The following is a 16061-nucleotide window of genomic DNA, read 5'->3' on the forward strand; positions in this document are numbered from 1 at the left end:
CCAACTGAGTTAGCCAATGCCCCCAACTTGACTCCTTCAGCTAACTCTGAGCTGAGAGGACTAGGAGAAACATTGTATATACATTTCATGTGTGTACGCAGACACATATGGGCACATAAAATTACATTTGTAAGATATGCATGTGCACATATGTATAAATACATGAATACACACACATATCATACTCCTTCCATTCCAACAACTAAAATTCTGTCTTATTCAGGTAACTGACGTTGAAAACCTGCAACTGAACCTGTACTCACCTCTAAGGTCCCCGCGTTCCTCTCATTCTCTTCTAGTTTCTCACTGACTTTTCTGAACTGCTCCTCTGAACCCCACTCTCTCCCTGAAAATCACACCGTGGCGCTTTATACATTAAAAGCTGCCCTCAGCTAAGTGTGGTGATGCACACCTTTAATCTGGTCCCTGATGGGGCAGAGGCAAGTGGATCTCCATGAGTCTAAGACTAATCTGATGTACAGAGCAAGTTCTGGGCCAGCCAACCTTGACTCAAAAGACAAACAAAAACCTTAATGAAGATGACCCAAAACGAGGAAGATTCTCTTCCCCCAGTATAGAATTCTGCTCAATCACACATGCTAACCCACAATATATCCTAACATATTTGTGAGATAATATCGTGAAAATGAAAATTAATATAAAGACATAACAAAAGCATTTAGAGATACATGGAAAAGTTCAAGAGAGGCCTACAGACTTTTGTCTAGAAAACTCAACTCAATAAATGATAGTTCAAAACGAAAGAAGTTTAGTTTCAAAATGTCAAAATTTTTAGAGTTCAACTCTAAAAATGTAAGACATCAACATGTAAGACTAATAGCAAAGGATATATTTAAATATCTTCTTTAATCTTAAGGTGCAGATATCCTATTTAAAATTTCACAATCCTGTTAGATTTAGATCACTCATTTAAAATCTCACGGCTACAATTATTTACATGGAGCCAGATGAAAAGGTTTGCGATTTTAATTTCCTCATCCATAAAAAAAGAGTCTGCAAAAGTAATTCTAACAAAGTATAAAAGAGGCTCTGCACACTGTGAATAGGTTTTATCACCACTGGCTAATAATAAAGGCGCTGCTTTGGCCTATGGCAGGGCGGAATATAGGCACAGTCTCTGCAGCTTCAGAGATTTAGGCCAGTGGTAGAGCTCTTGCCTAGCAAGGGTGAGGCCCCGGCCATCTTAAGCCCAGCTGCCCAGCAGACCTCTTTCTACCGTTCACACACAGCATCCTGTGAAGGGGGGAAACACAGCTAAGACATGAACTGACAAAAGAGGCCGGGTCACTTGACAACACATTTTTCTAATCCACATTTAATCTTGCAGTTTGTTTTCATATCTACACCTCTTTGAAAACTGTTAGGCATTAATATTAATATTAGCTCAAAAGGTATTTCTAAAACACAGCGTTTAGCACACTTCCCACTGACCCTTCTTTTACTATCGGTGCTCTTGCCATCCGTGATCAAACCATTCTAATCCATAAAAGCATCAATTAAGAAAAGCCAAGTAAGATGATATAATAGTTATCTGTCTCACTTAGGAACTCAAATGTTTCTGACTTAAAATATTGGATGACCTATAGGGAAAGCAGAATCTATGAAAATGGGCTTCAGCGATGGCTAGGAATCCAAACGAGCCCCTGAAAATCTAAGCAGGATGGAGGCTCACGGAGCCAGTGGGCTTTCCTCCGGGAAACCGTCCTTTTGCCCCCCACTCCAGGACAGACCTAACACTATGAATTCTTCTGCTTATCCACTACTTAGTTATCTGGCTACAAAAACTACTCAGAGACCCGGGCGTTCATTTCAGTACAATCAAGGCATCTAACAAGTCGGAGACAGACATAAGTGAAGACGGCAAACCACACATTAAAATTCAGCTGCCAAGCACTGAGCTGTTGACCGAAGCTGATGGGTTTTATAAGCCAGCAATGTGACTGTGATTCTAGAAAAGCTCGGCCGCCTTACACACCCCTAGAGATGAGCCCGCTTCACACAGGAAGGAAACAATACCGACTCTCCATGTACAGTACCTCGAGAGGGAAATCCTTTATGCTGACATCTACAAAAGGCTGGCAGTAATGAGGGTCCATGTAAATCAAACTGTCATCTACAAGGACAAAACAGAAGACAAGTAATTCACAAAACACCTTATTATGACACTGCTTACAATCCAATTTCTATGTAGAGCAGCTGAAAAAAGTCGAGGTCTAACAGCCTGCCAGCCTGCCACTCTCTGACAGAAACGCGGGCTGCGCAGCATAGATTAACTTTGCATAATCAAATATGCTTGTATAAGCAGAATTTTATAAAGCGATGAGACTGTCATTTAATTTTTGGTGATAAAATTACTTTCACAAACACACAATTATATTCTACAGTTTGCATATGAAAAATGCATTGCCGTCTTTGTTCTGACAGCAAGAACATATTGCTTGTCATTTCATCACCAGCGAGCACCACTAAAGAAACGGCAAAAAGTAAATATGTAAATAGCAACCGCTAGAACGTGGCAACGGTGTCTTCTGGAATTCGGGGAGACCAATAAATTAGGCTTTGTTTATGCAGTACCAGAAATTAACCACACATCTTAGGAATCCAATTATGGCGTGGATCAAACGACAAGGCAGCAGCTGAGGAAGGACTGACAGCCATAGGAGGTCCCCACTGGGCTCTGTTAACCATCACGTTTCCAAACGATCTCGTATTAACTTTCCACTCTTAGAAGAAAACAATAAAGAAACATCATACTTAGCCACTAACCTTGAAATCCAGCAAAGTAATACGACTGTTTGGGTTTGCCGCCAATAATACCTACACAGTATTCAAGGCTTAAAACACCCTGTCAGGGGAAAATGAAGAGATGTAGGTCAGGTGGGAAGCGTTGACGGTCGGAAGCAGCCGAGTCTGTACTGCCCATGTTAGAAGCACCCCAACTTCTCACGAACAGTTACTACTTTTTTACATTTGCTCTGTGTCCTGGAGTCCTTGTCTTCCAAAACTGGCTCCCCTTTCCTTTAAACCACTCAGCATTAATTCAGAGCATGTTGCTCAACAATACAGACAGGCTACCGTGTGCCACAGGGAAAATAAATAACATCACAAAGCAAAAATGTCCTGCCAAAGTGAGCTACTAGTTCTTCTCTTAGGGAGAGCATTCGCTTCAATCTAGACCTGTGGTTCCCAACTTGTGGGCTGAGACCCCTTGGGAATCAAACGACTCTTCCACCTTCATCTAAGACCATCCTGGGGGGGGGGGGAGGGAAATGGGAGGAGGGGAGGAGGTGGAAATTTTTAATTAATAAATAATAAATAAATAATTAGTAAATAAATAAATAAGGACCATCCTGCATATCAGATATTTACATTACGTTTCATAGCTCTAGCAAAATTGCAGTTATGAAGTAGCAACGAAAATAATTTTATGGTTGGGGGTCACCACATGTGGAACTTTATTAAAGGGTCTCAGCCCCCATGTTCACAGTGTACAGCTCACGACTGTTTACTACAATGCGAAAGCTGTTCACGTTCATCGAAAACCACACCTGGAGGTGAATGCAGCAGCAGATGTACACAATCCTAGTAGTCAAGAGGCCGAGGCAGGATTGCCAGTTCAAAGCTAGCCTGGGCTACAGTGCAAAACTTTAGTCACAAACAACAACAACAACAAACAAAAAAAAAAAACACCACAATTTGGATCTTAGATTTTGATCTTTCCTGAGCTAATAATATAAAAACGCAGTATTGTCTTCTGAGGTGAAGCAGTAGCAGGGAGTGACCCGCAGCTTCCCATTGGCCAACCATGAGGGTGAACAACAGACAGTCCCTAGTTGTGAGGCTCTTTCTTCTGAGAGTGACACAGCCTTGTAGACCAGCTGCGATCACTCGAATGCCACCCTCACAAGCTCCTCTTCGCACTCCCTAGCAGAAGGCAGAGGGAAGGGCAGCAGACTCTAACTGGAGATTCCAGCCGTTTTTCCTTCCTGTCCCCTCCGGACCCATGTCCTAGCTGTGAGTGCACAGGTGGAAAGCTGGCTAGAAGTGGACTCTGGTGGCACAGACTTATAAGTCGCCGTGCACATGAGGGTAAGGATCTGCCATGACTAAGCTGCCCAACTCACAGTGCTCCTGTAAGGAACCCAAGTAGTCTCTTCCCTTCACCAACCGCAGGTCAAATGGAATGGTTTCTTTGGTCTGCCGGTGTCTACTGCACATGTCCCCAAGAAAGTACACAATGTTGCTAAAGCTATAATGCCTGACAGGTATTTAGGCTTGGGGTCATACCATGCCATCCAGAGTGAGGAAGACCTGGAAACTCAGGGGCCACTCAGCCACTGCCTCATTGGGAAGCAGCAAGCAGTCAGGAGGCCAGGGCCATGCTTGGAGGTATGTATCCCCACGGGGCCAGCTTCCACAAGCACCATCCCGGGGACTTTGGGAGAGCTGGGATGAGGCATTACCACTTAAAGAGGAGCCAGCACTGCTGCCCAACTGTCATCCTGGATAAACTGTGGATACTGGTCAGCGAGCAGACACGGGACAATACTGCAAGAACAAGACAGAGCTGTGCCCGTCGTTCCTGTGTGTGGTGGGGCTATTACAGAGGTCTGGGGAAGGAAAGGCTCCCTGGGCAGCCTGTCCTCATGAAGGTCAAAAAAGTAAATAAAAGCAGAGAATCAAGGAGGCTAGGGGGTTGGAGGTGCCTGTGTCCTGGCACATCTCCCTGGTGTTCTGAGTGTGGGCGCTTTGGTGGTATTTCTCATTGCTATAAACTTTTGTCTGCAAGTTGGGAACAACCTGCCTACCGGGTCCTGGGAAGATGCCAGGGGTACACTCTGCTGCCAACAGTCACGGTATGTGGTAGAGATATCCATCTCTCACAATCTCAAACACTTCAGAATGTGTGTATACACAAAGTGGATTAGCTTCCACAAAGCAACTGCAGATTTACAGGCCCCTATATGTATACATGAGTCTTGATATTCAAAGCACTAATGATAATGCTTTTAGTGCAGAATGTATCTCATAGAGAAAATAAATCCTGAAGACCAGGGGAAAAAATTAAAGTGTATTTTGAAGCAACAATAACTTGCAAAGGTTTCGCCAGAGCATTGAGACTGTAGACTAAGGAGCACCTGTTGGAATAGCTAATCCCAACTGTTTTCCTGGTTGGGATTTGTTTGTCATTTTGGTTTTTTTGTTTGTTTGTTTGTTTTTTGGTCAAGCTTTTCTCAACAGACTGTGACCCAGGACATATAAGCCAAATAAACCCTTTCCTCCCCAAACTGCGTTTCATCACAGCTACAACAATCCTCAGACAACTGTCAACCTGACAGAACTTAAACCACCTAGGAGACACAGTTCTGGGCATATCTGTGAGGACATCTCCAGAGAGGCTTAACTGGCATGGGAAGACAATCCTGAATACGGGCAGTACCATTCTATGGGCTGGGAGCCCCGATTGAATAAAGGAAAGAACGTAAGTCGAGAACAAGCGTTCATCTCTCCCCACATCCCTGACTGCACTGAGGCAGGTAACCAACACATTTGTGCATGGACACTGTTCTTTTAGCAGGTTAACCAAATCAGAGAATACGTTTTCTAGCATAATTTGTGTCCTTAAAAATAATGTGGTCACTGTAAAAAAAAAAAAAAAAAAGGAAGGAAGGAAGGAAGGAAAAAGGAAAAACAAATGTACACAAACACACACACACACAAAGAATACCCAAAGATCATTTCTAATGTTTTTTTTTTTCATTTTGAGACAGTGTCTCATACTGTCCGGGACAGCCTCAGCTCACTAAGTAGCTGAGAAGCTGAGAACGAGCCTGAACTGACCTCCACAGGCTAGTATTGCAGGTGTGTACCACCACAGCTAGCTTAGAGCTCGTTATTATTAAAATCTGGGGGAATATCTTCTTGACATCTGACAACATTACATATACAAATTTACTAGCACAATTTTATATGTGGCTAAACACTATATATACTACTATTTCTTTTGGATTTTTTTTTAAAAAATGTGTGTGTGTAAGTTTGTAGATACTATATGGATGTAGGTACCTATAAAAGCCAGAGGGCAATGAATCCCATGGGGCTAAAGTTACAGAGAGTGTGAGTACCTAATGTGGGTGCTGGGAACTGAACCTGGGTCCCCTGCAAGTGTTCTTAGCCACTGAGCCATCTTGCCAGCCCCATGCTACTTTATCTTTTTGACACTCATTTTGCCAGGAACATCTTTTTATATTGGTAAATACACATATCACTTTGATAACTAATGGTTGTGTTCTATGCTCATAAACCCTCAGGAACATTTGAATTGTTCTAAGTTCTTTGTGTTATAAATAACCCGTTTGTTACAATTCGAATGTGTTCATTTCCTCTAAAATGCACATGCTAGAAACTTAATCCACAGCAAAACAACAGTAAAAGTTAAGATCTTTGGGGAACACTTGGATCCTGATGGCTCCACCCTTCTGAATGGATTAATAGTCCTCTAAAATGGGCTTGAGGGAATGGATACCTCTGTCCTGCTTTTCTGCAGGTGATGTGGGAGTGTCATATATCAATCTGTTGATTTCATTGGTTAAGTTATAATAAACCAACTGCTTGGCCTCAGCTTGGAACATAGATGGGAGGAGTAAACAGAATAGAATTCTGGGCGGAAGAGGAAGTGAGGTCAGACTCTGCTCTGCTTCCGGGGAGAGAGCTGACAGCTCGGGAGCACAGACGCCATGCTCAGCTCTCCCGGGTAGACGCGATAGCTCTGCTCTCTGAGGCACACGCGATGAAGATGGATGTAGGCTAGAATCTTCCCGGTAAGCTCACCTTGGGGTGCTTACAAACATCATTAGAAATGGGCTAGTCCAGGTGCGAGAATTAGCCTGTAAGGGTTAGAGTTCATGGGCCAAGCAGTTCTTTAAATGAATACAGTTTGTGTGTTGTTATTTCGGGCATGAGCTAGCCAAGCGGCCGGGGTGTTGGGGACGCAGCCCTGCCGCTCCTATTTCAACATGCAGGAGACCCTTCAGCAGCAGCCGGTCCCTGACCCTGGATGAGGTATCCAGAATATAAGAGAACGGATCTCTGTTCTCTATCAATCATCCAATCTCAAGTGTTTCACTACAGGAGCACAATGCAGACTAAACCAGCCTCCGAAGAACAAGCTCGTGGGGCTGGAGAGAGGGCTCAGCGGTTAAGGGCTGGAGAGAGGGCTCAGCGGTTAAGGGCTGGAGAGAGGGCTCAGCGGTTAAAGGCTGGAGAGAGGGCTCAGTGGTTAAGGGCATTTGCTTCTCTTGCAGAGGATCCAGGTTCAGTTTCCAGCACCCGTGTGGTGGCTCACAACTCTCTTTAACTTCAGTTCCATGGGTTCTACCACCCTCCTTGGGCACCACACACACACACAGTGCACACACATACACACCAGCAAAATATCCATACGGATAAAAATAGAAATAATTAAATCTTTAAAAAAGAGAGCCTTAAATAATTACAATCTTGAAAAAATATCAGAGGTGGTTTATTAAGAAAAGCAGCAACTGATAAAGAACAAATAAAACAAACATTAAACTCTTTGCTAACCTTAGCTGCCTTGAACCAACTAACAAATACAGATAATGTCTACCCTATGAAAAACAAGCATTTAACAGTAATAGGGTTTCTTAACAGTAAGGTTTCTGTTCCGTTCTCTTTAAATAAAAACTCAGCTTCACAAGGCAACCCAGTCAGCGGAATGAAATGTGTATGTCCTGTGGACAAATGAGGAAGTGAAAGTCCCAAGTCTACCCCAGCTGAGAAAAGAAAGAGACCTATGTATACCCCAAGAGTGTGGCCACGGAAAGGAGACTCAGTTCGGGCATCTGTATTTCCTCTGCTTCAGACTAGACCCCATAATACACACCTAGGCCTGGGGGCCGGAACGCCACCACGTGTGAGAAAGGAACTGCATCTTCAGAAACTTAAAACACCTCTCAGTTCCTCAGAGTGCTTCTCCGCGTTTGCTAGAGTGAGGATTTACCAAGTTGTATCCACAAAGCAATCGATAAAACTGAAGCTAATCCACTGAAAAGTGAAGTCCTGATGCATCTCGTGGAAGGAAGAACTTTGAGTTCTCCTCATTTCAGCTCCTTACAGAAATAAAACTGAGTGAGTTTCCTGTGGTGAGGAACAATAAGGTACACAGCAAACGTCTGTCTCAGGGATGTGCTAAGACTCTGGGTCAGTGCTACCTCTAAGACACTGTGGGAAGACCTGGATCAATACATTGAAAACACATAGCTATATGTTGCATGTTAGACTAGACTGTACTTTGGTTTTGGGGAGAGGCAGAACTGCTAACCACATATACAAAAAGAGGAGTGGAGAAGATGGAGAGAGAAGGAGGGGAGTCCAGTAGCGGCCTTTCTCGGGGGCTTTCGGACACACTGACCCTTCACTTTCAGGTGGGGAGACCTTTACCAGCCCCCCTCTGGCTGTATAACACCTGTCATAAAATTCTCACACAACTACTTCAGGTATTTTTATCTGATAATGTTTCAACCCTCAAAAGGGCTCTCATTTTAGGGGACTACAATGTAAGCCCAACTAGCAGACATTCAAGGAAACGCTATGGTTCGAAACTCTTTATTGGGGGATTTTACAGCAACAAAATGACGGTCTTCTCTCCAGTTCAATATTTGAACTTGAACATACCACTTGATTTCCCTGGGCCCTTTCCGGTTTACAAAGACAAAGTGCCTGCCTGTCATGAGGGCAAAGGAGATGGATTACATCGGGAAGGACAACACAAATGAGTTAGCAAATACTGGTCACGGGACTCCCACGTGCCGGGTACCGAGGAGATCACAGTAAAAAAGAGCTCAACTACTGGTGTTTCACCCGTTCAGACTCCAGGGCATCGGGCAGTGCCACGTGCCATCAGCACTACCAACAGCAGAGCCCTCTGCCAGATGAAACACACCTGGAAAGCCCTGGCAGCTTCTTCCACCAAGAAAAGGTTTTGGCTCAAGGAGCCAGTATCGTTTGAATGTGAACTGTCCTCACAGGCTCAAATGTTTAAATGCTTGGTTCTCAGCCAGTTTGTTAGGGAAAGCACTGGAAGCTTTGGGGAGGGGGAGTGGCTGCCAGAAGTGGGGAACCTAGCCACAGGCCTCTGAGGGTTACATCCTGGCCTCATTTCCATTTTGAACAGTCTGTTTCCTGATCCTCCAAGATGCAAAAAGGCCTCCTCATGCCCCTACCACAATGGGCCAGCAGCCAATCGCAACACTGTGCCTTCCTTGCCTTAGCCTCCCAACCAGGGGCACCCAACCTGTTGACTTCTCAGGACCACACAGGTGAAGAGCAGTCACCACTCATGCATTCACTACACAAACACTAACAATAGCTGGTGAGCAAAAGAAGGTCTGCGTGTGACTTTCACGCCATCTGCCCGCAGGTGCACACAGGTCCTCACGCTACAACCCCGAGTGTGTAGCACTCCACTCGGATGGTCTCTAAGAATCACTGAGCAGCTGCTAAGTGTACAGTCGTGGGTCAAGAAAATGAACATACCAAAGCAATACAACTTCATGGATTTTCTAAAATACATTTATATATAGAAAGAAAAGGTGGCAACATAAAACTTGCAGGGTCCTTGGCGTTGTGTTTATGAAACTAATGTGTCAGTAGCTGGTGGATGGAAGTAATGGCGCTTCTCTGTGGCTCGCTGGAGGTTTCGGTCCTAGCCTGACTCCGGCTGCTCACAAATGTGCAAGCGATGCAAAAAGCGACAGCAAGGATAAGGTGCGAAGGGAAGCCGGCAATGTTTGTCTCCGGAAGACAGAGTCCTCTGCAGGACTCATTGAGGGGCATCGACCTCTTTAAGGTGAATGCCAGGGTGCAGCGCCAGTTGTCCCATCTGGAAATAGGCAGGTAACATATTTATGGCAACCGAAATTGGAAACACGAACATTATTTTCCCAAAAATTCTTGAAAGTGTTTTCAAGTTCTTATGTCACATACTGTTGGGTCTCTCCCGGGTTGTGGTGTAGCTGGTGTGCTGAAATGTCTGACGGTGTTTAAAGAGCCTGAACTTGAACGGCCACATTTTTTTTATTATGGTTGTTGTTTTTTATTTTTTCAAGGCAAGGTTTCTCTGTGGCTTGGGCTTAATGTGGGATTCCCCTCTGTATGCTGTGAATACCATTGGTTAATAAAGAAACTGTCTTTGGCCTGTGCAGGGAGTAGAGGTAGGCAGAAAAAACTAAGCTGAATGCTGGGAGACAGAAGGTGGAGTCAGAGAGAAGCCATGGAGACGCTGGAGACAGACGCCAGTTGCAATCTTGCCTGTAAGCCACAGCCACGTGGCAATATACAGATTAATAGAAATGGGTTAAATTAAGATGTAAGAGTTAGTCAATAAGAAGCTAGAGCTAATGGGCCAAGCAGTGATTTAAATAATACAGTTATTGTGTGATTATTTCGGGGCTAAGTGCCCTTCTTCCAACATGGGCTTCCTGGAACTTGCTTTGTAGACCAGGCTGGCCTCGAACTCATGGAGATCCACCTGCCTCTGCCTCCTGAGTGCTGGGATTAAAGGTGTGTGCCACCCTGCCCAGTGAACTACAACAATTTTAGTTGCACTTAAAATGAGATGATGTGAAACACTGTGTTGATAAACTGGTTTCAACCTTGAAGACACATTTTAATGATTTAAAGGATTGGTTAAATCCACTAAAAAAAGAATAATGCTACATCTGTAAGCCAGTTTTCACTGTCAACTTTCGATACAAATTTTGGTTTTGATATCAGAAAGGAGTTGATACATGTTGTAAATCATAAAATCTTCCCCACGTCTGACCTTGACTTAGCCTCTTACTTCCAAAAAGGTTACTGATGTAGCCACAGTTAACATCATCATTTTTAAAGGGATTCGTGCAACTGGTGAGGATTAAACTTCTTGATCCTTAGTGAAATTCAGTCCTAATGAAGATTTTCATGACGTTATTCAATCTTAATAATGTACACACATATTTTCTTGATGCATTGTGTGATACTTCATTCAGCACAAATTCTGGGCAGTGGCGACGTCATCCTCTGTGAATTGTACAAACCCCTCTCTTCTACCTACCATTATGAGTACCTCTGATAAAGGCCATAAATACAGTGACAAAGAAACGGCTTTGTTTTTTACTGCTTTATAGAAACCTCTTGATTTAGTTGTGCCTTTTAAGGGCACTAAAGAAGCCATGTCGGCAATGGGTTTTTGATCCTACTGTACCTATTGGTTTCGTGGGAGCCTAGGCAGTTTGGATGCTCACCTTACTAGACCTGGCTGGAGGTGGGTGGTCCTTGGACTTCCCACAGGGCAGGGAACCCTGATTGCTCTTTGGGCTGACAAGAGAGGGGGACTTGATTGGGGGAGGGGAGGGAAATGAGAGGCGGCGGCGGGGAAGAGACAGAATCTTTAATAAATAAATAAATTTAAAAAATTAAAAAAAAAAGAAGCCATGTCTTCAGTGACTTTAATTCATCACCAACATCACTAAAAGCAGCAAGCTAGGATGTACCTGCAGCTGAGCTGTTGCCTAGTACCAATGTAAGAAACTTAAAACTAGGGGCTCTTCTCTTCAACCTTCTTTCAGAGGATTTTACCAATTTTTCCACTTTATGTGGTTATAGTCAGGCGAGACAAACTGACTTTAGAAATACCCCTTTTCTCAAAGCATAAAATGTTATACCTGCCACACTCTACATGCCTCACCTAATAAACTAGCCACCAGTAAATGGTTTTGATTTTTTGCTATTAAATATGCTGCCACAAAACTAGCTTTTACAATAGCATCTGTCCAAATCGTAACTTTCAGAAACAATTTTGTTGAGACCAGTCTTTTGTTCAGCTCCACTATTTTGTCCTTCCGACACAATGCCGATACACATCGGATCTGACAGCATGTATTACATATAATGACTTTTTAAATTACAGTCTTTGGAAACGTACACCGATTCCTTACAAGCTAGGCAGACCGCCTTTCTATTTACCTCAACAGAAAACTAGCCATCTGGCCGTTTTGCATTGAACCCATCTTCCACCAGCCATAATTTTTCTTCTCTGGGGCTTCTCTTCTCCTCCCTCACTCCAGAAGTGCATGAGTGTGTGAGTGTGTGTGCATGCACGTGGAAGCCAGCAAATGACAGTATCTTCCTCAGTCGCTCTCCACCCTATTTCTTGAGACAGGGTCTCTAGCTAGACCTTCTACTCACTGGCTGGCCCGGCTGGCCAGCAAGCCCTACAGACCTTATCCTCCTGCCTCCACATCCCCAGCACCGGGATTCGGAACATGCTACCATGCCCACCTGCTGTGGGCAGATCCTCACGGGACTTTACCAGTTAAGTCGTCTCCTAGGCCCAGTTCTGCTTTCCTTTGAGACCCTTCATAAGACCCATGCTAGGATTAAAACACAGTAACGCATAAGAGACGGCATTTACTTTCACTGTGAGAATTAATGGATAGGAAAGTGGAAAGCGGGGTGGGGTCCTTCTGGATCCCAGCTGCTAATGTAGTACAATGGGAAGCCAATTGCAAAGCACGGTAGGCAACACAGGAAACACAGCCGAGGTGTGGATGCAACCCTAATAATCAAGTAAGACTACTATTCTATCTTCAGAACAGCATTAAACGCCCACCATCTGTGATGGTGGTTAACGCATTATGGGTGACTGCTGTGTTTCACTCTTCGAGCCACCATGAGCACATGTAAGGTCTGGCGCTATAATTGGACTCTCTGTACTTGGAAGACAACACACTGGAAGACACATGTGCATACAAGTAGAAGAACATATACATACCTGTTCTGCATTACACTGGAACACAGCATTATCACCACCAAAGTGCACACTATAGACCATGCAATATAGTTACCAAAGCAGAAAGAAAAGGCCACACACACACACACACACACACACACACACACACACACAAAGAAAAATCATGTAATGTCTTAAGTAAGCTCACAGTTTTGTGAAGATTAGCATTCATAGCTATCCTGGGCTACATGTCCCCTGCAGGCTAAGGACTGAACGCCTCTGTACTGTGAGTCAAAACAAACTTCACCTCCCCAAAGTTCATTCTGCCAAGTATTTCATCACAGCAAGAAAGAAGGTTGCTTTACCAAAGCTGAAAGTATTGTTAAAGCTACAGACTTAACCAGCTACTTCAAAACTAAATGTCTTAGTGCCTAAAACAAGACAATGCATCTAACCAGACAGTTTCTTTTGGTTCAAGAAACATAACTATGTGCTGAGGAATCAAACAGACCTTTTAACTGGTTAATAAGAAAGGGAAGTTACTTCCGTCTACTTAAGCAATTCCTCACGGGCATCATGGTGCTACGAAAACAAACGATGAAATACAGTAGTCATTTTAAAGTTTGTGTTAATAGTTAATTTGACATGTTAGCTTCATGAATAACTAAGCAAATATCTTTGAATAAGAAAAGGATACTGGAGGAGCAGCCACACCACAAACCTCACTTGCACACCGCACCAAGACTCACGGGGTGCTCACTCTGTCATAGAAAGATGCCGTTCTTCAGATTCGTGTGCTGCCCCAAGGCTGAAATTGACAACCCCTGGTGCCAAACTTCACAATGTATAAGTGTAGGATCGTCATGACTTACTCGTGGAGGAGAGTTTTTATGTTAGGTACTACTGCTGTCTTGAAAACAAAAGCACTTCTTACCTTCACAAACTCCAGATAGTCAGTGTTGGTTCTTTCTCCACCAAGTCTAACAGGAACTAAGATAATAACAGCCTTGTCCCTGGCGTCCCCAGAGGTCACAGAGTCGGTCTGCTTATCAATCACATCAGAATTGTAAACTGGGAGAAACATAATGAACATGTATGTATTACACATTATAAAAGCAGCTGCCAACACTCTTACTCTGGCCCCCCCTCCTCCACTGGTTGGTTATCTGGTGTCTGGTATCACTACCAAAGGACCAACAAGCTCCAAATGCCAAGTACATGGCCCCTAGAAATTCAACAGTAACAAAACACAAGTATTGATCTCCCTGACCATACGCTCTATTAGGAAGACTAACAATAAAAAGGAAAAGCATAAGTCAGAAAGTGTTTGACTTGATTAGATGCCAAATACAGGCCAGTGGGATGGCTAAGTAAGAAGGCACTTTGAGCTGGACGGTGGTGGCCTTTAATCCCAGCACTCAGGAGACAGAGGCAGGCGGATATCTGTGAGTTCAAGGCCAGCCTGGTCTAACTAGTTCCAGGACAGGCTCCAAAGCTACAGAGAAACCCTGTCTCGAAAAACCAAATAAATAAATAAATAAATATTAAAATTAAAATTAATAAAAGGAAGGTGCTTTGCCCCTAAGCCTGGCAGCCAGAGCTCCACCCCCAGATCCCACATGATGGGAAGTGAGAAGCAATTCCTGCAAGTTGTCTTTCTGACTTCCACATGCTCACAGCTCACACATGGAATAAATAAATGTTTTAAGAAGTATAAAACACCACATACAAAACACTCTTTCCACTATGGGCCCTTGCTAGCTTGCCAGGTTTGTAGGTATCTTTACGTTAAAACTGACATACATATTCCTTACTTTTCTAAAACATTAATTTTACCCTCTTAATAGCTTTTCTGGTAAAACTTAATTTATCACATGGGTGGATTATTTTATTTCAGGAAGCTGAAGCCTCTATTTCTATTTCCAACAGAGTTTCAGGGCGACTACAGATACAGGCCATCAACGGAAGACCCCCGTGAGAGATGACTTATTGGCACACTCTAACACACTTCTAAAGGAAACTCAGAATTTTCTCTTCTCAGATGTATAACCCTCCTGCCCTGGCCTCCCTGGGCCAAAATTATCAGCATGAGTCATCATAGCTGGCTTAACCTGGCTAACTAAAAAGAAATGTTTGTTAGATCAGGTGTGTTGACGCACCCGCGGCACTGGCCGTAGGGGTGACGGAGTAGGCTGGAGTAGCATTATAAATTCAAGACCAGCTCAGGCTACACACAGTAAAAGCCTGTCTCGGTGGGGAAAAAAGATAACAAAAGAATCATTTTAAATGCTCAAATTTCCTTGGCAAATATATTTCAATAAGTAACTCATGGCACTTACTCAGAAAAACTAACTAAATCCCTGTTCCATGAAGGGTGCCATAGAGGAACAAAAAATGAACTAGCCATGATTGCTATCTTCATAACCACTCACAATATAAACAGGCTGAGTGGTGGTGGCGCACGCCTTTAATCCCAGCACTCGGGAGGCAGAGGCAGGTGGATCTCTGTGAGTTCGAGGCCAGCCTGGTCTCCAGGACAGGCTCCAAAGCTACAGAGAAACCCTGTCTCAAAAACAAACAAACAAAAAACCATACAATATAAACCAGGAAGAGATGAGCAATACACACACGAAGGGTGTGAGCCAACACAACACACAGCTAGAATTCCACACACTCCATACCTGTGCAATCCTGCGCGACATAAATAGTTAGTCCTTGTAAGTCGGGGTGTCTTGCTTCTTCTACTGCTTTTCTAGGAAAATGATAAACATCCTTAAAATTCTAGCCAAAATTTCCTAATGGCACCTAAAGATTTAGTTTTAAAAAGAAAAACAATCCATTGCTTCCCAGCCCTTCCTATGTGACCTGTATGTCTGCTGTCAAAGCTACCATCTGAATGGGGCCAGAAATCGGCTGCGTTTTCCAAGGCGAACACCACACTGGACACTCTAAATGAAGTTACAAACCACTCCTTCAGAACCTGTGCTATGAAATGTATCTCCCAGCCATATAAAGACTTCCTTCTTCGTCAGCTCCCTGGCTACCCAAGGCTTTCTAAGCAGGGAGTCACATGTACTCAAGGTTTGCTTCACAGTCAGACATCCGGTACAAAGAACACATATTGCACTGGTCCCCAACTACAACTGTCCACGGTTGTTCTTCTTCTTCTTCTTCTTCTTCTTCTTCTTCTTCTTCTTCTTCTTCTTCTTCTTCTTCTTCTTCTTCTTCTTCTTCTTCTTCTTCTTCTTCT

General features: G+C 43.7%; 1 protein-coding gene across 2 annotated transcripts in view; it reads right to left on the minus strand.

The window, feature by feature from the left end:
- The window catches only part of Atg4c (autophagy related 4C cysteine peptidase), a 68118-nt gene that overhangs the window by 21718 nt on the left and 30339 nt on the right, over positions 1–16061 (minus strand). For both annotated transcript variants that reach the window (XM_050136283.1, XM_050136282.1), the window contains exons 6-9: positions 15493–15563; positions 13746–13882; positions 2788–2866; positions 2058–2134 (exon numbers count right to left, since the gene is read on the minus strand). In XM_050136283.1, coding sequence (XP_049992240.1) covers positions 2058–2134; positions 2788–2866; positions 13746–13882; positions 15493–15563 — 364 coding nt within the window. The remainder of the gene's footprint in view (positions 1–2057; positions 2135–2787; positions 2867–13745; positions 13883–15492; positions 15564–16061) is intronic.

The sequence above is a fragment of the Alexandromys fortis genome, unplaced genomic scaffold (genome assembly GCF_014885135.2).
Source record: "Alexandromys fortis isolate MF-2015 unplaced genomic scaffold, M_Fortis_MF-2015_v1.1 scaffold_13, whole genome shotgun sequence".
Classification (NCBI taxonomy): domain Eukaryota; kingdom Metazoa; phylum Chordata; class Mammalia; order Rodentia; family Cricetidae; genus Alexandromys; species Alexandromys fortis.